Raw genomic sequence first — 17,734 nt, forward strand, 5'->3', positions numbered from 1 at the left:
GTGTTCATCAGTGCCCTCTCTGAGGGGAGTCGAGAACCCTAGCTTCCTGGTGGTGGCTTTTGCCATCGTTGCAGGGAGAATGGCCCTCCTGCCAGGCAGCATGTGGCACCTTGACTGGAGAGTGGACTGGTCACTGTCTTGTTGGTCGCAGCTAGGAAGCCATCATTGTCTCCCAGGGGAGGATATGGGGCTGGAACTCTAGTAGAAGGAAGAGGATATAATGTAAGCATTTATATAAAAATTGGGAAGTTTTTCTCCCCCTCCAGAAAGTGTACACACCAGAGCCATTGTAACAGGAATGGCTACAGAACATTCTGAATGCTCTAATAGGTGACCAAAGAGCTACATACGCAGATGGGCTTCTCTCCCCGCTCAGGTTTTAGATCAGCCTCTTGTGATTATGTTCATGGAAGCATTTCTGCAATTTTTAACATCTGAAATGGAAGATTACAATCTACAGAATGCTCTTGTGGGCTTTGATCTATCAAGTGTTTGCCATACTTGGTCTGGACTTTGAAAATTGATAGCAGATTAGTACAAAGTATGTAGATGTGTGTGATATGGTCTAGCTCTACTTTGCTCGAGATTTACAGACAGAATTTTCATCCAGAGCTTGTCTTAATGTTTTCATTTCCACTCTCTCTGCCAGTGCTGAACTTCTTTTTTATCAATTTAGAAGAAAACAGTAAGCATAGACTCTGTCAGCAATATAAATTAGGCCAGTATACATAAGTATCGTAATCATATTATTGAGTTATGAATATCTAAAGACTTACATAATGTGTTGTAAAAAGCTTAGACTTTATTCTCTTGTACTAGAAGGTTTTTTAAGCCATCTGCTGATTAAGATAAGGTCCACAAATTTGTGCAAATATTTTTCTATCATGTAGGCATTGACTGAGGTTATTTTGTACGCTTTTTTTTTTTTTTTTTGGTTATAAAAGTACTTTGTCTCTTAATCTTTCAACCTCAGATTGCTTTTTGTTTTTTACTTTTTCATCTGTGCATGATGCTCAGTGTAGCAAAATACCTCTCTAAATGACAGAATAATTATCAACATGTTTATTTGTACTGCTTCTAAATAAAAAAGCCATTTTGTGATTACAATGGCTTTATTTTTCTTCAGGATGATGCCTTCTTCAATAGAAATATTTCTAATTCCTGGCTCCTTTTTCAGGCCAGTGATTTCTAGCCCCTTTCTTTAAGAATTAATTTAATTTTTCTTTATAGTGAGAAGATTATGCTAACAAAAGAAATAGGTCATCACTGTAGCCATTTATATGTAGTTTTCTTTTTTTATGGGCATAAAATACCAATAATGAATTTTAATGAAGCAGTATTCAGTTTTTAAATTTTTTTTATGTCCACCCCTAAATTCAGTGTTTATTGTTTAAGGGCATTTAATAGTATTAGGATAACTTGTTCTGACTTCGACCAAATTAAACAAAACAAATCCTTTTCCAAGTGGCAACTGGTTCTGATACCTTCTGATGCCCATATGTCTCTTTTTCTAACTTTGTTTTAGACTTCTTTTTAAAAAGATTTTATTTATTTATGCGAGAGATAGCGAGAGCGAGCGCATGATTGGAAGGGGGCAGAAGGAGAGGGAGAAGCAGGCTTCCCGCTGAACAGGGATCCCCACACAGGACTTGATCCCGGGATCATGACCTGAGTTGAAGGCAGATGCTTAACTGACTGAGCCACCCAGGTGCCCCATTGTAGACTTCTTGAGGTGGAATACGTTCTAGCTAGTCCATTGTTTTCTTTAGGTTATATGATGTTCATGTACAAAGCCATTTTATTTTTGTTGTTGTTAAGAGAATGTTAGTACTTCATTTGTTCCAGGATTAGGCTAAGTGTCTCTCAAAACTTGGATATAGACTCCTTTGTCCCATTCAAGATGGTCATTCCTGCTTCAGAAGGGCAGTTTTTAGATACAGACTCTAAAATCATGACATATCAGGAAATAGACTTAATATGAAAGAGATTGCGTCTCACAGGGAGGGGATTGCCACTTCCGTTATCAAGGAGATTGATTTTTGTCCATTCTCTTGAATTTAACAGAAAAAAAAAAGGCTGGGTTGTTGAAATCACTCTGCTTGGAATGTTTGCTTCCTGTGACAATACTAAACTGCTCTGCTGAGCAATTTGCAGTGAAGGGGAAATTACACAAGAGAAAAAGAACACAGAAAAACCCAGATAGACAATATATCCCTTTGTCCAAAAAGTGTTAATAACATGATAATTTATACGGTAAAGACAAATATATTTCTTGTTACTTTCTAATCAGCCTATCCTTCTCATTCATTTTCTTTTCACCTTTTTAGGAAACGTACTCCCAAACTAAGCCCAAGATGCAGAGCTTGGTTCAATGGGGGTTAGGTAAGTTGATCTTTAATTGGGCATAATCAGTTTCTTCATTAACATTGGATTCTTTAACCAGGATACCGTGGATGGGATCCAGGAGATCTGGGAATTCCTTGAAATTGAATGCAGAATATTAGAACTATGTGGATTTTTCTGGAAAGAAGTTCTCTTGTATTCATCAGATTTCAGAGTACTAGTGTCCCCCAACATTTGGGAAGTCTGTTCAAGATCATTGGGATTGCTGGGCTAACAAGTTCAGATACACTGGATGTTTTTTCCTAAAATCTAATTCCAGGTGCAGTGTCATCGACTAACACTAACCCCCACTAACTCATCAGTAGGTTTTCGGAATCAGGATAGCTTATCTGTATGGCTGTTAATACACGTTACAGAAATTTAGAGGCTGGAAGAAACTGGGCTGGTGTGCCTAGGAAAGGCCTTACTGCATGGAGTAGTGTTCTTAGATTTTTCTCATTGGGTTTTTATTGTCCTTGATTGTTTTCCATATCCACTTATCCTATACACTCGTAAACTGGGTTCACAGTCTATATTCTGACTCATCTCCTTCAGACACTGGTGAATTAATGGACATTGAGCATGTTTCATTCCCTTTGCTGGGCATCTCAGCAAAGAAAAACTCCTATTTTTACAAGCGTTTGCTTCCATGACTGAATAAAACAAACACGAATATAGTTTATTTCCTTCCAGAGATCATCAGGTATTGATGGGCTGATACAGGATATTAACACCCATGAATAATATGTATGTTAATAAGTAACATCTTCGTTTTATTAATTTCATCAGCACTTACTTAGTTTTTATTACATGCCAGGAACTAGTCTGAGTGCTTTAAAATATTAATTTATGTATAATCTTCATAACCCTGATAGATAGGTGCTTTTATTACCTTCATGTTTTAATCTGAGGAAACTCAAAAACTCCGGATCTCTTGTCATGAAGGGCTTTGCATTGTTACCTATCACTTCCCGTCGATTCACAGCAATAGGCATTATTAGCAACCTAAGTCTTGTTTGTCTTCTCTTGGACTGGTTACTGCAAAAGCTCTTAAGAAACATTCCATTAGGGGCGCCTGGGTGGCTCAGTGGGTTAAGCCACTGCTTTCGGCTCAGGTCATGATCTCAGGGTCCTGGGATCGAGTCCCGCATTGGGCTCTCTGCTCAGCAGGGAGCCTGCTTCCTCCTCTCTCTCTCTCTCTCTCTGCCTGCCTCTCTGCCTACTTGTGATCTTTCTCTGTCAAATAAATAAATAAAATCTTTAAAAAAAAAAAAAAAAAGAAACATTCCATTATGAGTTGCGCTGTTGTCTGCCAAGGTGGTCCGTCCATTTCCCGGCAGTCCTAGCCAGGACACCGTACCAGGAGCCGGGCTGGGGCTTCACTGCAGCCTTTTAGCATACCTTCTTTCCCATTTCTCTGTGATTTACCCACTCCAGCTCAGCTCACCAAGGCCATCTGGGTGGCCTCCTATCAAGTGTTCTGTGTGCACGTCTCGAATTGAAAACACTGCACCGGTTGGCAAAAATAAAGGGAAGTAGAAAATTGCTTCAGATGACCCAGACAAAGAGTTGGAAAGTGAAAACTAAGTTAAAGGCAGAATAAGTCAAAGGCCAGCCAGGAATTCGTGCAAACACCACAAGCCCTATAGTAGTGTTTAAAATGATCACCATATTTCCCAAACAGCCAGGAAAAGGAAAACTAGCCTGTGTCTATTCTTTTCTGGGGGAGAGAATTACCGAGCATTCCAGTCAGTTCGGTTCCGCAGACATTTGTGAAGTCAGCCTCATGGCAGGCATGGACAGTCACAGCTGATTCAGATAACGGTCACGACCACTGAGGGCCATGTAATACATTTTCAACAGTAGTGCAAATCCAGAGAAAGTCACAGGCCACCTTTTTTTCTTTTTCTTTCTCTTTTTTTAAAGATTTTATTTATTATTTATGTGACAGACAGAGATCACAAGTAGGCAGAGAGGCAGGCAGGGAGAGAGGAGGAAGCAGGCTCCCTGCTGAGCAGAGAGCCCGATGTGGGGCTCGATCCCAGGACCCTGGGATCATGACCTGAGCCGAAAGCAGAGGCTTTAACCCACTGAGCCACCAAGGTGCCCCTCACAGGCCACTTTTGAAGGTACAGAGGAAGGAGATGAGTTTAATAGGGTTTGCAGGGCGGGGAAAAGTCAGGGAAGGATTTCTGAGTTGAATCTTAGAGTAGAGTCAGCCACACCAAGACATGGGGGTGGAACTTAGGCATCATTCCACACGGAGGGCACAGCATGATCAGGGCTTGGAGGAGTGACTCGGTGTTTCCTGAGCCGGAAACTGGAAGCACATAGAGAGTGCTGAAGATGGGGTTGAGACAGACATGAAGGGTTTTGAAGTTAACAGCCTCTCTGAAACCCATTTTTTAATTCATTTGGTATCCGTCAGCACCTAGCAGTGCTTTCGGTAAACAGCTGTTGGATGAACATCGACTGTTTCCGCTGAGGGAAAATAACATAGAAGTCCAACCAGTGAACCATTCAGGAGCATATGTTCTCCTTGAGGAGGCATACAATACACACGTGAGTAATTACACACAGCGTGCTCTATAGGATTGCATACCAAATGATGGTACCGAAAATAAATATGATGGGACTTTAGTGGAGAGAGAGGCGTGGGCTGAGGAGTCTAGGAAAGGTTTTTCCGAGAGGGTTAGGAATGCAGATGGCTCTTACTTGGTGGGATTGGCTCAGTGGATGGGAGAGGAGTCATCATTCCGATGAGGTCATAAGGCATGCTCAGGCAGGGTACCTAGGCTCACGTGCTGCATTTCTTTGTGTTTATCTCTCACCAGTGACTATTTCCCTCAAATATGTGCACTAAAAGTTTCCTACATTGTTCAGATTGATTCTCTTCTTGATTTCAAATCATGAATTCAGATGGCAAAGGATACGTTTTTCCCTAAGCCTCATGTATTTGGTTCCTGAGTTTCAGAGAGCAAGCAGCAGAGCTTCAGGATAGCGGCAGATCTCTCCAAATCTATTCCATCTCTGTGTCTGGAAGACAAGGAATCCCTATATTGGTATTTCTCCCCCTGTGCATAGTTAACTCAGATCTGTTGCATTCAGGAGTATGAAGGTGGTCTAACATGACTTTCCTGTCAGTAGGTCATCAAACCAGAAGTGTTTGAAAATTGGCTACTTGCTATGTGAATAATAAAGCATATTTATCACCTAAAAAGAATGTGTTTAAAAAAAGCATATTAGCATAAAGCAAAGAACACACTATTTGAGAAGTGTTTGATACTATATGTACTAGTTATGTGTAAGATTTTTTTGGTTTGTTTCTTAATGGGCAATTTATAGAACAGTTTCCTGGTCTGATTCTGTTGTAGGCAGCTATGACTATCTCCAAAATGCACCTCCTGGATTTTTTCCAAGACTTGGTGTTATCGGTTTTGCTGGCATTGTTGGACTTCTTTTGGCTAGAGGTAGGTGCACTTTTATGGGTTTTTTTTAAAACCGCTCATAAGGAAGAGATAAGATAGATACTCGGTTCTTTCTTTTTATTTGCCAGTTGTCAGAATAATGAGTTGGTTCCTAACATATGACTTTCTTAATATATAATTGATAAGGTTGTTTTCTCCAGTGTGTTTGATTTTAGACATACATAGAAATTATAAAAATATGAAATGGAAGAAATTATATACCCCTGGTTGAAAGGATAATATAGTTATGTCCTTTATAGGCACATTTACTTGATCAAATTTCCATCTTTCTTTGTTACAGAAAGAGTGAATTTTTGTTAACCACAAGTCTGTTACACCTGAGTCTCTGTTTCTATTGTTTTTCACTATTGAAATCAGGCTATTAATCACAGTAAATAGAACAGTGATTTTGTAGGGATTTTATGAATTTCTTGATGTGTCTGTCATAGCTTCAGTTACCAGTGATGATACAAAAAATTTGAAAACACTTAAAAGCTAATAAATGTCACCTGAAATGTGTTACTACACTATACTGCTGGATTCCAAACATTCATAGGAAATAAAGGATGACAAGGTACTTCACTATAATGAGATCAGTTTGTTATAAACTACTGAGGTTTCACTGATTATAAAATTCAGACTTTATAAAAATTCCTAAAATGGAGAGTTTATGAACCCTGCAATCAGACCCTCATAAAAGATTAACTATTGTGGGGCGCCTGGGTGGCTCAGTGGGTTAAGCCGCTGCCTTCGGCTCAGGTCATGATCTCAGGGTCCTGGGATCAAGTCCCACATCGGGCTCTCTGCTCAGCAGGGAGCCTGCTTCCTCCTCTCTCTCTCTCTATGCCTGCCTCTCTGCCTACTTGTGATCTCTCTCTGTCAAATAAATAAATAAAATCTTTAAAAAAAAAAAAAAAGATTAACTATTGTGACTCCTTCGGTACCCATTCCTCCAATTTTAAAAAGCTTTTTCTGTACATGCCTTATCTATTATTTTAGTCTGGAGGCAGGTGGCACTGGTGCCCCTCCCTCAGCCTGTGGAACAAACTCCTATCATAGTTTCTGTGCCCTCCTCCCATCCTGTGCAGAATATATAAGAATTAAAGTTAGAGTTCATTTTTACTAACCAGCTGCGAAAGTTGAACCAACTACCTGCCCCACCACCCCGCCGCAAACATTTTCCCCCTCCTTTCTGTAAAGCTGTCCAAAAAAGCATTTCTGTGTTACTTAGATAGCGTTTGAAATTTATAAAGATCTCAGGGCCAGGCTGTTGGAATCTTGGCTACTGCTAGGGAGCCAGGAATGTGGAATCAAGTGAGATTAGCTCTCCCCCGCCCCCGCCACCCCCATGGTGAGAGCATGGCCCTAAAGCATGATTCCTGTGCTGTGCTGTCTAGTGTTTATCCCCCTGCATGACCACTGGGTGACCATCCTAAGGAGAACTGGGGACTTTGCTCTCCCGGGCAAAACAGCAGCAGCAGGACACACACTCCTGCGGGTTCTAGTCCTCCATTTTTGCTTGCTGGTTTATCTTTTCCTTTTCTCAGGAGGGCTCAGTAGCATTAAAATAATGTAAAACCCCAATTCTTTTTCAAGAAAGAACACATGGGGGCACCTGGTTGGCTCAGTCGGTTAAGCCTCCAGCTCTTGGTTTCCCCTCAGGTCCTGGTCTCCTGGGTTGTGAGATCAAGGCCTGCGTCAGGCTCTGTGCTCAGTGGAAGTCTGTTTGGATATTCCCTCCCTCTGCCCTTCCCCTCCTTGCTCTCACGCGCTTTCTCTGTCTCTGAAATAAATATATAAATCTTAAAAAAAACTATATGGGCACACACACATTCATGCACAAATATTCAATAACGGGTCTTTGCCTTGGGGCTGGGGTAGAAAGGCATGCAGTAAACAATGTCAGGTGATCACTGAATAAGATGGGCGGGACGGCGAGCATATCTAGTGGGGGTCTGGAGTGCTTTGCACCCCCCTCCAGGCACAGAGTTTCTTTTCTTTTCTTTTCTTTTTTTGGTTTAACGTCTACAAATTTTTATTTTTTAATAAAAATTGTATGTTTTTAAGGTGTATGACATGATGTTTTGATATACATATATGTATACATATGCATAGTGAAATGAATACTCTGGTCAAGCTATTTAACATGCCTTCTATCATAGTTACCTTTTTTTTTTTTTAAGATGAAAGCACCAATAATCTCTCTTAGTAAGTCTCCAGGACTCAGTATTGTTAGCCATGGCCATCATGGTCTACATTACTCTCTAGACTTACTCATTCTGCATAACTGCGACTTTGTACCCTGTAACCAGCATCTCTCCATCTCCACCCCACCTCTTCCGGTAGCCACACTTCTACTGTCTGCTTCTATGCATTTGACTCTTTGAGATTCCAGATTGTCAGTGAGATTGTGCAGGTTTTGTTTGGCTTATTTCACATAGTATAATGTAGTATAATGTCCTCTGCGTTCATCCATGTTATTACAGGTGGCAGGGTCTCCTTTTTCAAAGCCGAATAATATTCCATTCATATAGGTATCACAATTTCTTTACTTCCTCATCCCTTGACGCTTAGGTTGTTTCCATGTCTTGGCTCTTGTGACTAATGCTCCAGTGAACACGAACGTGCAGGTATCTGTTTGAGATACTGGCTTCATTTCCTTTGGGTATATACCCAGAAGAGGGATTGCTGGGTCATAAGGTAGAGTTTCTTGAGCATAAATGCTAAGGTAGTGCTCCTCATTTGATGAGAATGGCCATGACTGGTGGTGATAAGAGACACCTCTCTAGGAGGTGAGTGGGTGATCATTCCGAGGATGTGGACTCAGCCAGGTCACTCAAGGGTGGCAGGTGGTCGTTGCCCACTATCATTGGCTTCTGGTGGCTCCTCCCCCACATCCTTCCTCAAGTTTTGGAGCCCCCAGCTCATTGAGTGAACCATTAGGAGCTGGAGGCCCAAGAGCTGCTGCTTACCAGTTTTTTGCGAATGACCCAGAAATGGCTGGTTGTCAGGTGTGCTATTCTTTACTTGGTCCTCACCTATATGAGCTCCAAGTGTATAGGTGGGACCCCAGGGATAAAAACATTGTGTTCTAGAATAATTGTATCCTTTCAATCAAGGCAGTAAGACAAGAAGAGAAACATGAAATTATTACGAGTCTAGTTGATAACATTTGTTTTGTCTCCTATGGCTCTAGTTCCATCTTTGGAGATATGTCTGTTTAGAGTTTAAAACCAGTAAACAGCACTTAGGTTATTTTGTGTGTTACTAACATACATTGCCCTAGCGTCTATCCATGGCCCACGTGAAGAGCCCTGCGCCTCTTGGCAGACACTCTCTAGGTCCAATTTCATTTCTAGAGGTGTCTCCTGTTCCACCCTCTATTGGTTTTCTGAACCTTATTCTCAGGCTTCCCTGGTTCTCCGTGCTGCTCCCTCTCCTGCCATTCCCCTTTGCCCAGGGCTCTACCTGCGGCACAAGGGTGTAAGAGCAGCTGTCTTCAGGGATCTTAAACAGGCCAGCTTCAGTCAGTCGTCGCTGATAAAATCCAAAGTCAGAGAGGTGAGTGGTGTTGAAACAAGAAAGGAATTTATTTCAGTGAGGCCAACACCCAGAAGACAGTGGACTAGAGACTATCTCCAAAGTGCCGAAAATGCTTCCAGGTTTATGTAAGGGCAATGTGGGGCAAAGGTAAGTGCAGGTAGTCAGTGGAGGTCAAGTCCATCGTTGTCTTGGAGTCAGTCACGTGTGGTTCCTACTGACTCAGGGCAGTCCTTACTAATCGAGGGAGGGGGTAGGTTTGGTTCCCACCAGGGGACGTTTTGCACACAGGGTCTTTTGCCCGAGTTAAAGGAGAAGCTGGAAAGGGAGATTTCAGCATTTAGAAAGTGCAGACTGAGAGGTGCCTACTGGCTCAGTCGTTAGAGCAGGTGACTCTTAATCTCACGGTTGTAGTTCAAGCCGCATGTTGGGTGTAGAGATTACTTAAAAATAAAATCTTAAAAATTTTTCAGAAAGTGCAGACTGAGATAAAAATGGAGGTAGCTAATCTTTCATATACCCCCTTGCGGTCTGGACTAAGACTCAGCTCTGTGGTGGTCTTGGGACATGGCTCCATTGCTCTCCTGGGTCTGTCCTCCTTTTGGGGGGTTCCATGTCCTCTTTTCCTTGGTTTGCTCTGCCATGTTCTTGAACTACATGCTCAAGTAACTTTCAAAAAAGCCCATGTTGGGCTTTAACCCACTGAGCCACCCAGGTGCCCCAGTCTTAAGTGTTCTGAACTTCCAGGGTGGTGTGGCTGCCTGTAGATGCCTCATTCCTAGTTGGGCATTTTTGTAGCTTGCAACCTTCAGCTGTAGGGATGTAATCTGGTTTGTATTTCTTTGAAAATTTACTCTCGGGGGCACCTGGGTGGCTCCATCGTTAAGCATCTGCCCTTAGGCTCAGGTCATGAACCCAAGGCCCTGGGATCAAGCCCCGCATTGGGCTCCCTGCACAGCAGGAAGCCTGCTTCTCCCTCTCCCACTGCTTATGTTCCTGCTCTTGCTGTCTCTTGTTCTCTGTCAAATAAATAAAATCTTTAATAAAAAAAAAGAAAATTTACTCTCATTCTTTCTCCTTTCTGAATTAGCAATGAAGCTGTTTAAGTGACCCTGTTTGTCTCTTTTATTTTCTTGTTCATTTTATTCCTTTTGATTTGATTGTTTTTACGTTTGTCATTTCTAAGTAGCTCTTTCTTGTTCTTTGATTATCTCCTTTTCATGGAACCTTTTTTTCTTTTAATGTAGTAGCTGATTAAGTTGATTCAACCATACTTAATAACAGGTGTATTTTTGTTTTTAAGATTTTTTGTTGCCTGAAGGGTCATTTTTTTCCTTTCTTGCTTGTGTCAATCTCACCTTTTATGCTGCAGGCCTTCCTCAAATGACTAGTGGTTATTGGTTATACAGTCAAGTAGAAGAGCAAGGCGATTGAAATGCTAATAAGAATTTTTTGTGCATAGATGGGGCTTACTGGCCAGTAGGTTCTACCTCAGGGTGAGCTGAAAGGGAACTGACTTTATACAGAGGGTGCCTATACCTGAGGCCATTTCGGGGAAAACTCTGCTCTTGGGTACAGCACTCACATGTACACACACACTGGCTGTCTTGGTTCTCAGCAGAAAATTTATGGCATTTCTTTAGAGATACTTCTTTTTTTTTTTTTTTTTTTTTAGAGTAGGCTCTGTACCCAGCATGGAGCCTAATGCAGGACTTAAACTCACCCTGAGATCAAGACCTGAGCTGAGCTCAAGAGTCAGATGCTTAACTGACTGAGCCCCTGGAGCGCCCCTCTTTAGAAATACTTCTCCCCCTTTGTAAAAGTTTGGCTGGACAGACTGCCTGGCCACAGATAGTTTTGCACCAAGATGGCACGGAGGAAGGAGAGAATCACCCCTAGGCTCTGCACAGGGCTTGCATTTGTGTCTGTCCGTAGCCCCCACATCCCCCCGCCTCCCTCCCTCTTGATCCTTGGCTGCCCTCGCCGCCCACAGTACCTGCCAGCTCTGGGCTGCCGAGGACCTGCTGCTTCGTCCTTGGGACGTCATAGCTGTGTGTCCTCTTGCTTCTGTCCACTCTGTTTTCTGTAAGTTGGATGACACTTCTTCTTTCCCAGTGGCCCCTCCACCCATTTCCTCTTCACTGCAGGTTTATTACCTGTTTTTTATTCTTTTACTGTTATTTTCATGGAGTATTAGAAAGGAGAGGAGAGCAAGGCTTGTGTTGAGTCCTTAAATAGGAAATCAGTTTACTATAAAAAAACATAAACCTTGGAGACCAAAGTGCCATGTGCTTCTTTTCAGAACGTTCTTTATTTTTGCTCCCTTAAAAGTGGTGGTTCTCTTGCAAACATTGTGCTGATGAAAGAAACCAGTCACAAAGGACTACATACTGTATAACTGCATTTATATATGCATTATATAACTGCGTTTATATATTTGTGTATATGTGGAGTGTCCAGAATAGGCATCTCTGTAGACACAGAAAGTAGATTAGTGGTTCTCTAGGGATTGAGGTCATGGGGGAATAGGTGGGGTGACTGCTAGTAGATACAGCGTTTCTTTTGAGAGGTGATGAAAATATTCTAGAATTGATTGTAGTGATGGTTTGCATACCTCTGTGAATACATCAGAATGCATGTACACTGTAAATGGGTGACTTGTGTGAATTATATCTCACCAAAGCTATGGGGATGTGATGGTTCTTTTTGGTGTGTATGACATTATGAGGCACATTCTCTGCTAATCTAGGGTCAAAGAAAAGAAGTCTTATTCAGTGTTAGGTGTCCAGGGCAAACGGAGATGGTAAGGGTCATGAATCATCTCTTGACATCTACAAGCTTTTATTCTATAGGCTCAAAAATAAAGAAGCTGGTATATCCGCCTGGATTCATGGGACTTGCTGCTTCTCTTTATTACCCACAACAAGCCATCGTATTTGTCCAGGTAAGTTAGACGCAGTAAGCTGGGGTGTCCCTTTTTCTTGCTTGTGTATGTTTGGGTTTACTGCTTAATATTTTTTATTTTGCAGCTTTTATTGCACCTGACTAGAATTTGTTTGCACATAAAATGAACTGCCACATATTTAAGTGCTTTTCTCCACCACGTGCCTCAGTTCTGGCCTTCCTTCCGATCATGTCAGTATTCAGAGAATGCACACTAAGTTGAATATTAGTCCAAAGAATCGAGATACCTTTTGTGGGGGCGTATTTACATGCAAGTCTAGAGACTCACACTCCACAGCTGCCAGTTACCGGTCATTCTCCACTTGGGTGCATGTGATCACAACCGGTCTTCCTTGGAGTTGCACGCATAGGCCCGGGCTGTGGCCCTCTGCACCTTCTCCCCGGGCCTGGTGTCAGCCTCACTTTACTTGCTGGGGGCTTCAAGGCGTGCAGTCCCGTCTGCCGGGCGTGCCCCTCTCAGGGCTCTCAGTTGGCTGCTCCTTTCTTTCCCTTCAGACCTCAACTTGTTGGCATCCTGTCAAGTGGGAGAACTGAGTTGGCAGGCAAGATGGGTAAAGCTGTGTTTCAGTCTGCTCAGGGTTCCCTCACAAAATACCGCAGATGGAGTGGCTTGAACAACAGAGATTTATTTCCATGCTCTTCCGGAGGCTGGAAGTCCACATCACGGTGCTGGAAGGGTTGGTTTCTCCTAGGACCTCTCTCCTTGTCTTGCAGATGGCCACCTTCTCATGGTGCGTGGACATCCCTCGTGTCTCACCCTTGTCTTCTAATGACACCGGTCGTTTTGGATTAGAGCCCCACTCTCATTACCTCATTTAACCTCGGTCACTCCTTTAAAGGCTCTGTCTCCAAATAGAGTCACGCTGTGGGTTAGGACTTCAGCATGTGAATTTTGAGAGACACAATTCAGTCCCTAACAGCTAGACCAGCTGTTTATAAAGCGTGGTCCCTAGACCAGCAACATCAGGATCCCCTGGCTTGTTAGAAATGCACGTTCTCAGGCCCCAAGCCAGACTGACTGACTCAACATTCTGAAGATGAGGGCCAGTGATCTGGGTTTTAGCAAGCTCCCCGGGGGGTTTGAGGGTCCTTGATGTTTGAGCACCTCTGAGAGAGGCTAGACTTCCTCAGGGCAGTGGGGAACTCTAGACATCAAGTGCCTTGGAAACCTGGCAAGAACAAAGCAGGCTCGAGGTTTTGAAGTCCTGGACAGCATCTGGAGACAGGGACCTGCCCAGTTCCTGGAGGTACTCTGTCACGCTGAGACTTGGTCCCAGAGGCGTAGCGGTGCTGTCTTTAGAGTTGGGCGCTTAGGGCTCTGAGCCAAGCCGTTCTGACCCTGAGCTCCCTGGAGTGCTCCTGACGGGTTTGAGGCTGGATTCCTGGATTGCACTGTAGTCATAGGTGGGCGCCCAGTGGCCGCAGCTGTGAGAAACGGGTGGCTTTGGTAGCAGATGCCGGGAAGGTCTTTATCACATGAGCTTGACACTGTTTAATGCAGTCCTGGAGGCAGAGAGTTAATGTCCCCATGCCTGCTTCAGCCCCGGCTCAGGAACAGTGAATCACGTCTGCCTGCCCTGGCTCATCAGCACCATTATCCATCATCTCGGCGTGTTGTGGTTCCACCAGTAAAGGGATGGGGGTGGAGGGTGGGCTGGGCTGCTGCCCCGGAAGCACATGTGGCTGCCCCCTGAGTAGAGGTCTTTTTATTTATAGGCCACAGCATATGTTGCAAAAGAGCTTTTGTATTCACAGCCAAGATCGTAGGAAGCAAATATGAGTTGTATTCTAATTTATTTTTCAAGTCAGTGGGAAGGAGTGTTTTGTCTTTTATTTGGTACTTAGAGTAAGCCAGAACAAAACAATTAACTTCATTTTCACTAGACCTAAAACATTAGCGATCTGTTTGGGATGATGAGGAAGTTCTGGACATGGATAATGGTGATGGTTTCATAACACTGTGAATGCACGTATGCCACTGAATTGCACACCTAAAAATGGATAAAATGGTAAATTGTATGTATATTTGGCTACAATAAATTGAAAGGGATTTTCTGTTACTGTTTTAGTGCCATTTAGTTCCTGTGTCAACAGTTTTAATTTTTTTTTTTTATGAATACCCTGACCTTGGACCAGCCACATAATTGCTCGCATTGTTTTTTGTTCAGTAGTGTTTGGAGAGAAGTACTGTAAGAAAATGCTTAAAGTGATGGCAAATGTTCTTTTCCTCTCGGAAATGTAAAGTACCAAGAATAGTGTCATATATGTGGTAAATGCTCGATATGTCTACCAGTGGGTCTGAGAATCATATATTTTAAGAACGGTTAGAGCAACCGGAAGAAAATAACTACTAGTACTGTGACCTTAGTTGGACTGGTCACTTGGCTACTGAGTATTTCCTTACAATCTTTGCCTACTTACTGCACAGGTTGTTATTTAGAATAGGGATAATTCATGTGAAAGTGCTTTGTAAACTAAAGTGCTCCACGTAGATAAATTATTATAAAAATTAGAAAGAATAGAAACTGCTTTCAGAACCTCACAGTAGAAATTCCGTGTGGAAGAGTAATCAACATAGTTTGTCACATGTGGACTGATGCATGCGAATTACTGGAAACTTTTTTTTTTTTTTTTTAAAGAAAACTCAATACTTAATGCCTTCAACTTAAGAGTAAGGAAAATAACGATTCGGGGTGACGCCTGAATCCTCATTGCTAATGTGAGACGGATTTTTGAGCAGGTAAAGGTTGCTCCTAAGGTGACCCGCCTACTTTGCGGGATGCCTGGGTGCTGCGATCTGCCCGTCCCCTTTTTAATATTGAAAAAGCAGATAGATCGGAGTGAGTTGGTTTTAAGTAAACAAAACAAAACAAAACAACAACAACAAAAACACCCAAAAAACTCAATACTTAAAAATTCAACAGTTAATGTCAGCTAGTGAAAAGTGGACCAGGGCATTTAAAAAAAATTTTTTTTTAACTTTTTCAGTTTGAGTGTAGTTGCCGCACAATGTCACATTAGCTTCAGGTGTGCAACATAGTGATTGAACAAGTTTATACATTATGCTGTGCTCACACAAGTGTAGCTCCCTTCTGTCACCGTGCAGTGCCTTCACAGTATTATATGAAGGTGTGAGCGTCTTGGCCCCAGAGTGTTCTCTGACCCTGGCGCCTACCTCTCAGGATGTTGTGGAAAGGATATTGGATCAAGAGGCAAAATCCCTATAGAAACGTGAAGACTTGTATGTTTGGGGGGACCTGGGAAAACTAAGACCATCTTCATTAGGTTCACCTATTTTTTTTAAACTAGGCCCCTGAAATGAGTGAGTGATTTTCGTGTGCCTTGTTGGTTGGCTATGACGTGTTAGATGTGATAGGCAGAAGCCTTCTTTCTGTGTCTCGTTTTCAGGAATTTCACCTGTCAGTGGTTGACGTCCTTCATTCTTTTCCCTTATTCACCTGTAATTTATGGCGAATTATTTCAAACACTGACTGCATGACCAAACTGTGTTTTCTTTATAATGCTGCGACTCTCACTATCTTTGTATTTGCTTACGTTGCCCGGCCTTAATGTATATACCCCAGGGCTTCTGGGGTCATTGTATGCTTAACCACAGTTCTTTTGGATGCAGGAAAAAGGAAAGTGGAATATTCTTATTCTTACCAGTCATGTATGGAATAGTAATGGATCTTTTATATTTTGTTTCAAGGTCAGTGGGGAGAAATTATATGACTGGGGTTTACGAGGATACATAGTCATAGAAGATTTGTGGAAGGAGAACTTTCAAAAGGTGAGAAAGATCTTTTTCATTATTTTCCTTTTGGTTTAAATATATGGTCTCTTTAGGGTTTTGTAAGATTCTTGATAACTCTGTTGCCTGATCCTGCTTTTTCTGTTTGTTTTCATTACGACTCTAGCTCAGATTCTCTATTGGTGGCCTTTATTGGAGGAGCAAGAGAACCTCTGTGTATTGGGTTATTACCAGTAAGGCTAAAAAGTGGTGACCATGAAATGCATTCCACTGCACTCGTAGATCATCATTTTCTCTCTCTTGTATTTATAATGTGTTCAAAGTGTAGCATATTTTCTGAAAGTTTTATCAAAACTTGATTCTTAGGGAACATACTGTGTTCCCAGGCAAAAACAAAAACAAAAAAAACAAAAAACAAAACAAAACACCACCACCACCAAAAAAAAGCACACACACACACAAAACTAAGCAAGGCTCCTCCTCTTGCTGTTATACTTGTTATGGGCTCTCTCCTTTACTTTAGCATGACCGGATTCCCTGGCTTCCTTGGCCCCGTTAAGGGCGTGAGCCATGGTCTAAGGGGGCAATCAGCCACCAGCCACAGCCCATATTCTCTGTTATGTCTGGTGGATGAGCAGCAGAGGGAGAAGGCTGTGTAATTGTAAGAGGGTGTCCTCTTTCATCTCTTCTTGCAGCCCCATAGCTGAATGAATGTTGCCTGTTCGCTAGAACATTCTTTCCTCTGATAAGGAAGAATGAGTATAGAAGAAAGTATCATGTCTCCTCCAAGCCCTCCGAGGCACTGCTCGATAAGGAAGAATTAGGGTTCTTACATTAACATACCTTCTACATTGTAGATGGAAGGAGTTGATTTTGAGTTCTGTTATCTCAAGTCAAAATACTCTTTAAAAATACAAAGAACTGTGTCACAATTGAAATCCAGTTTTGAACTGGAATTTGGATGTAACATTATAGAATCAGTTGTAAACCATCCTCATTACTTACAGAAATAGTCTTCCAGTGAAATCTTAAGACTCATGTTTGTGTTAGTAGTAGCTAAAGGAATTAGTCTCTCTGGAGCCTGTTTAAGCTAGCTTTGAATAGGAAGTTCAGTGTTAATATCAAGTGCCCTTTGGCAATCTCCTTTAAAGAATAAACACCCCTAGTTTTGTTTCCATTCCTCTGACATTTTCTTTGGCAGCTTGCTTTCCTGTTTAAAGAATTCCTTAAGTCCACACTGAGTTTTATATGGGAAAGGAAATAGAATGTCAGGAAGGGGGGTGCCTGGGTGGCTCAGTGGGTTAAGCCTCTGCCTTCGGCTCAGGTCATGATCTCAGGGTCCTGGGATCGAGCCCCGCATCGGGCTCTCTGCTCAGCAGGGAGCCTGCTTCCCCCGCACCTCTGCCTACTTGTGATTTCTCTCTCTCTCTCTCTCTCTCTCTCTCTGTCAAAAATAAATAAAATCTTAAAAAAAAAGAAAGAACATCAGAAAGGCTCTACAGAGCCCTAGAAAGAAACGTGGAAAATGAAACTCGTGCTCAGTTCCAAGTGCTCACTGTGGTGGTGGCAGGGACACATGTGCCCCAAAGCCAGTTGTGGGGAGATCTCCTGGGAGCCTCTGAGTGCTCAC

At 42.4% G+C, this 17,734-nt stretch overlaps 1 protein-coding gene and 1 non-coding gene across 4 annotated transcripts in view; both read left to right on the forward strand.

Annotated features, from left to right (window-relative positions):
- APOO (apolipoprotein O) overlaps positions 1 to 17,734 on the forward strand; it is a 62,073-nt gene that overhangs the window by 30,514 nt on the left and 13,825 nt on the right. For all 3 annotated transcript variants that reach the window (XM_059386323.1, XM_059386322.1, XM_059386324.1), the window contains 4 exons: positions 2,328 to 2,382; positions 5,757 to 5,852; positions 12,242 to 12,333; positions 16,063 to 16,143. In XM_059386323.1, coding sequence (XP_059242306.1) covers positions 2,328 to 2,382; positions 5,757 to 5,852; positions 12,242 to 12,333; positions 16,063 to 16,143 — 324 coding nt within the window. The remainder of the gene's footprint in view (positions 1 to 2,327; positions 2,383 to 5,756; positions 5,853 to 12,241; positions 12,334 to 16,062; positions 16,144 to 17,734) is intronic.
- Positions 15,008 to 15,157, forward strand: LOC132007990 (U12 minor spliceosomal RNA). The gene has a single exon (XR_009401525.1). It is a non-coding gene; the product is annotated as a U12 minor spliceosomal RNA (small nuclear RNA).

This window comes from Mustela nigripes, chromosome X (genome assembly GCF_022355385.1).
Source record: "Mustela nigripes isolate SB6536 chromosome X, MUSNIG.SB6536, whole genome shotgun sequence".
Classification (NCBI taxonomy): domain Eukaryota; kingdom Metazoa; phylum Chordata; class Mammalia; order Carnivora; family Mustelidae; genus Mustela; species Mustela nigripes.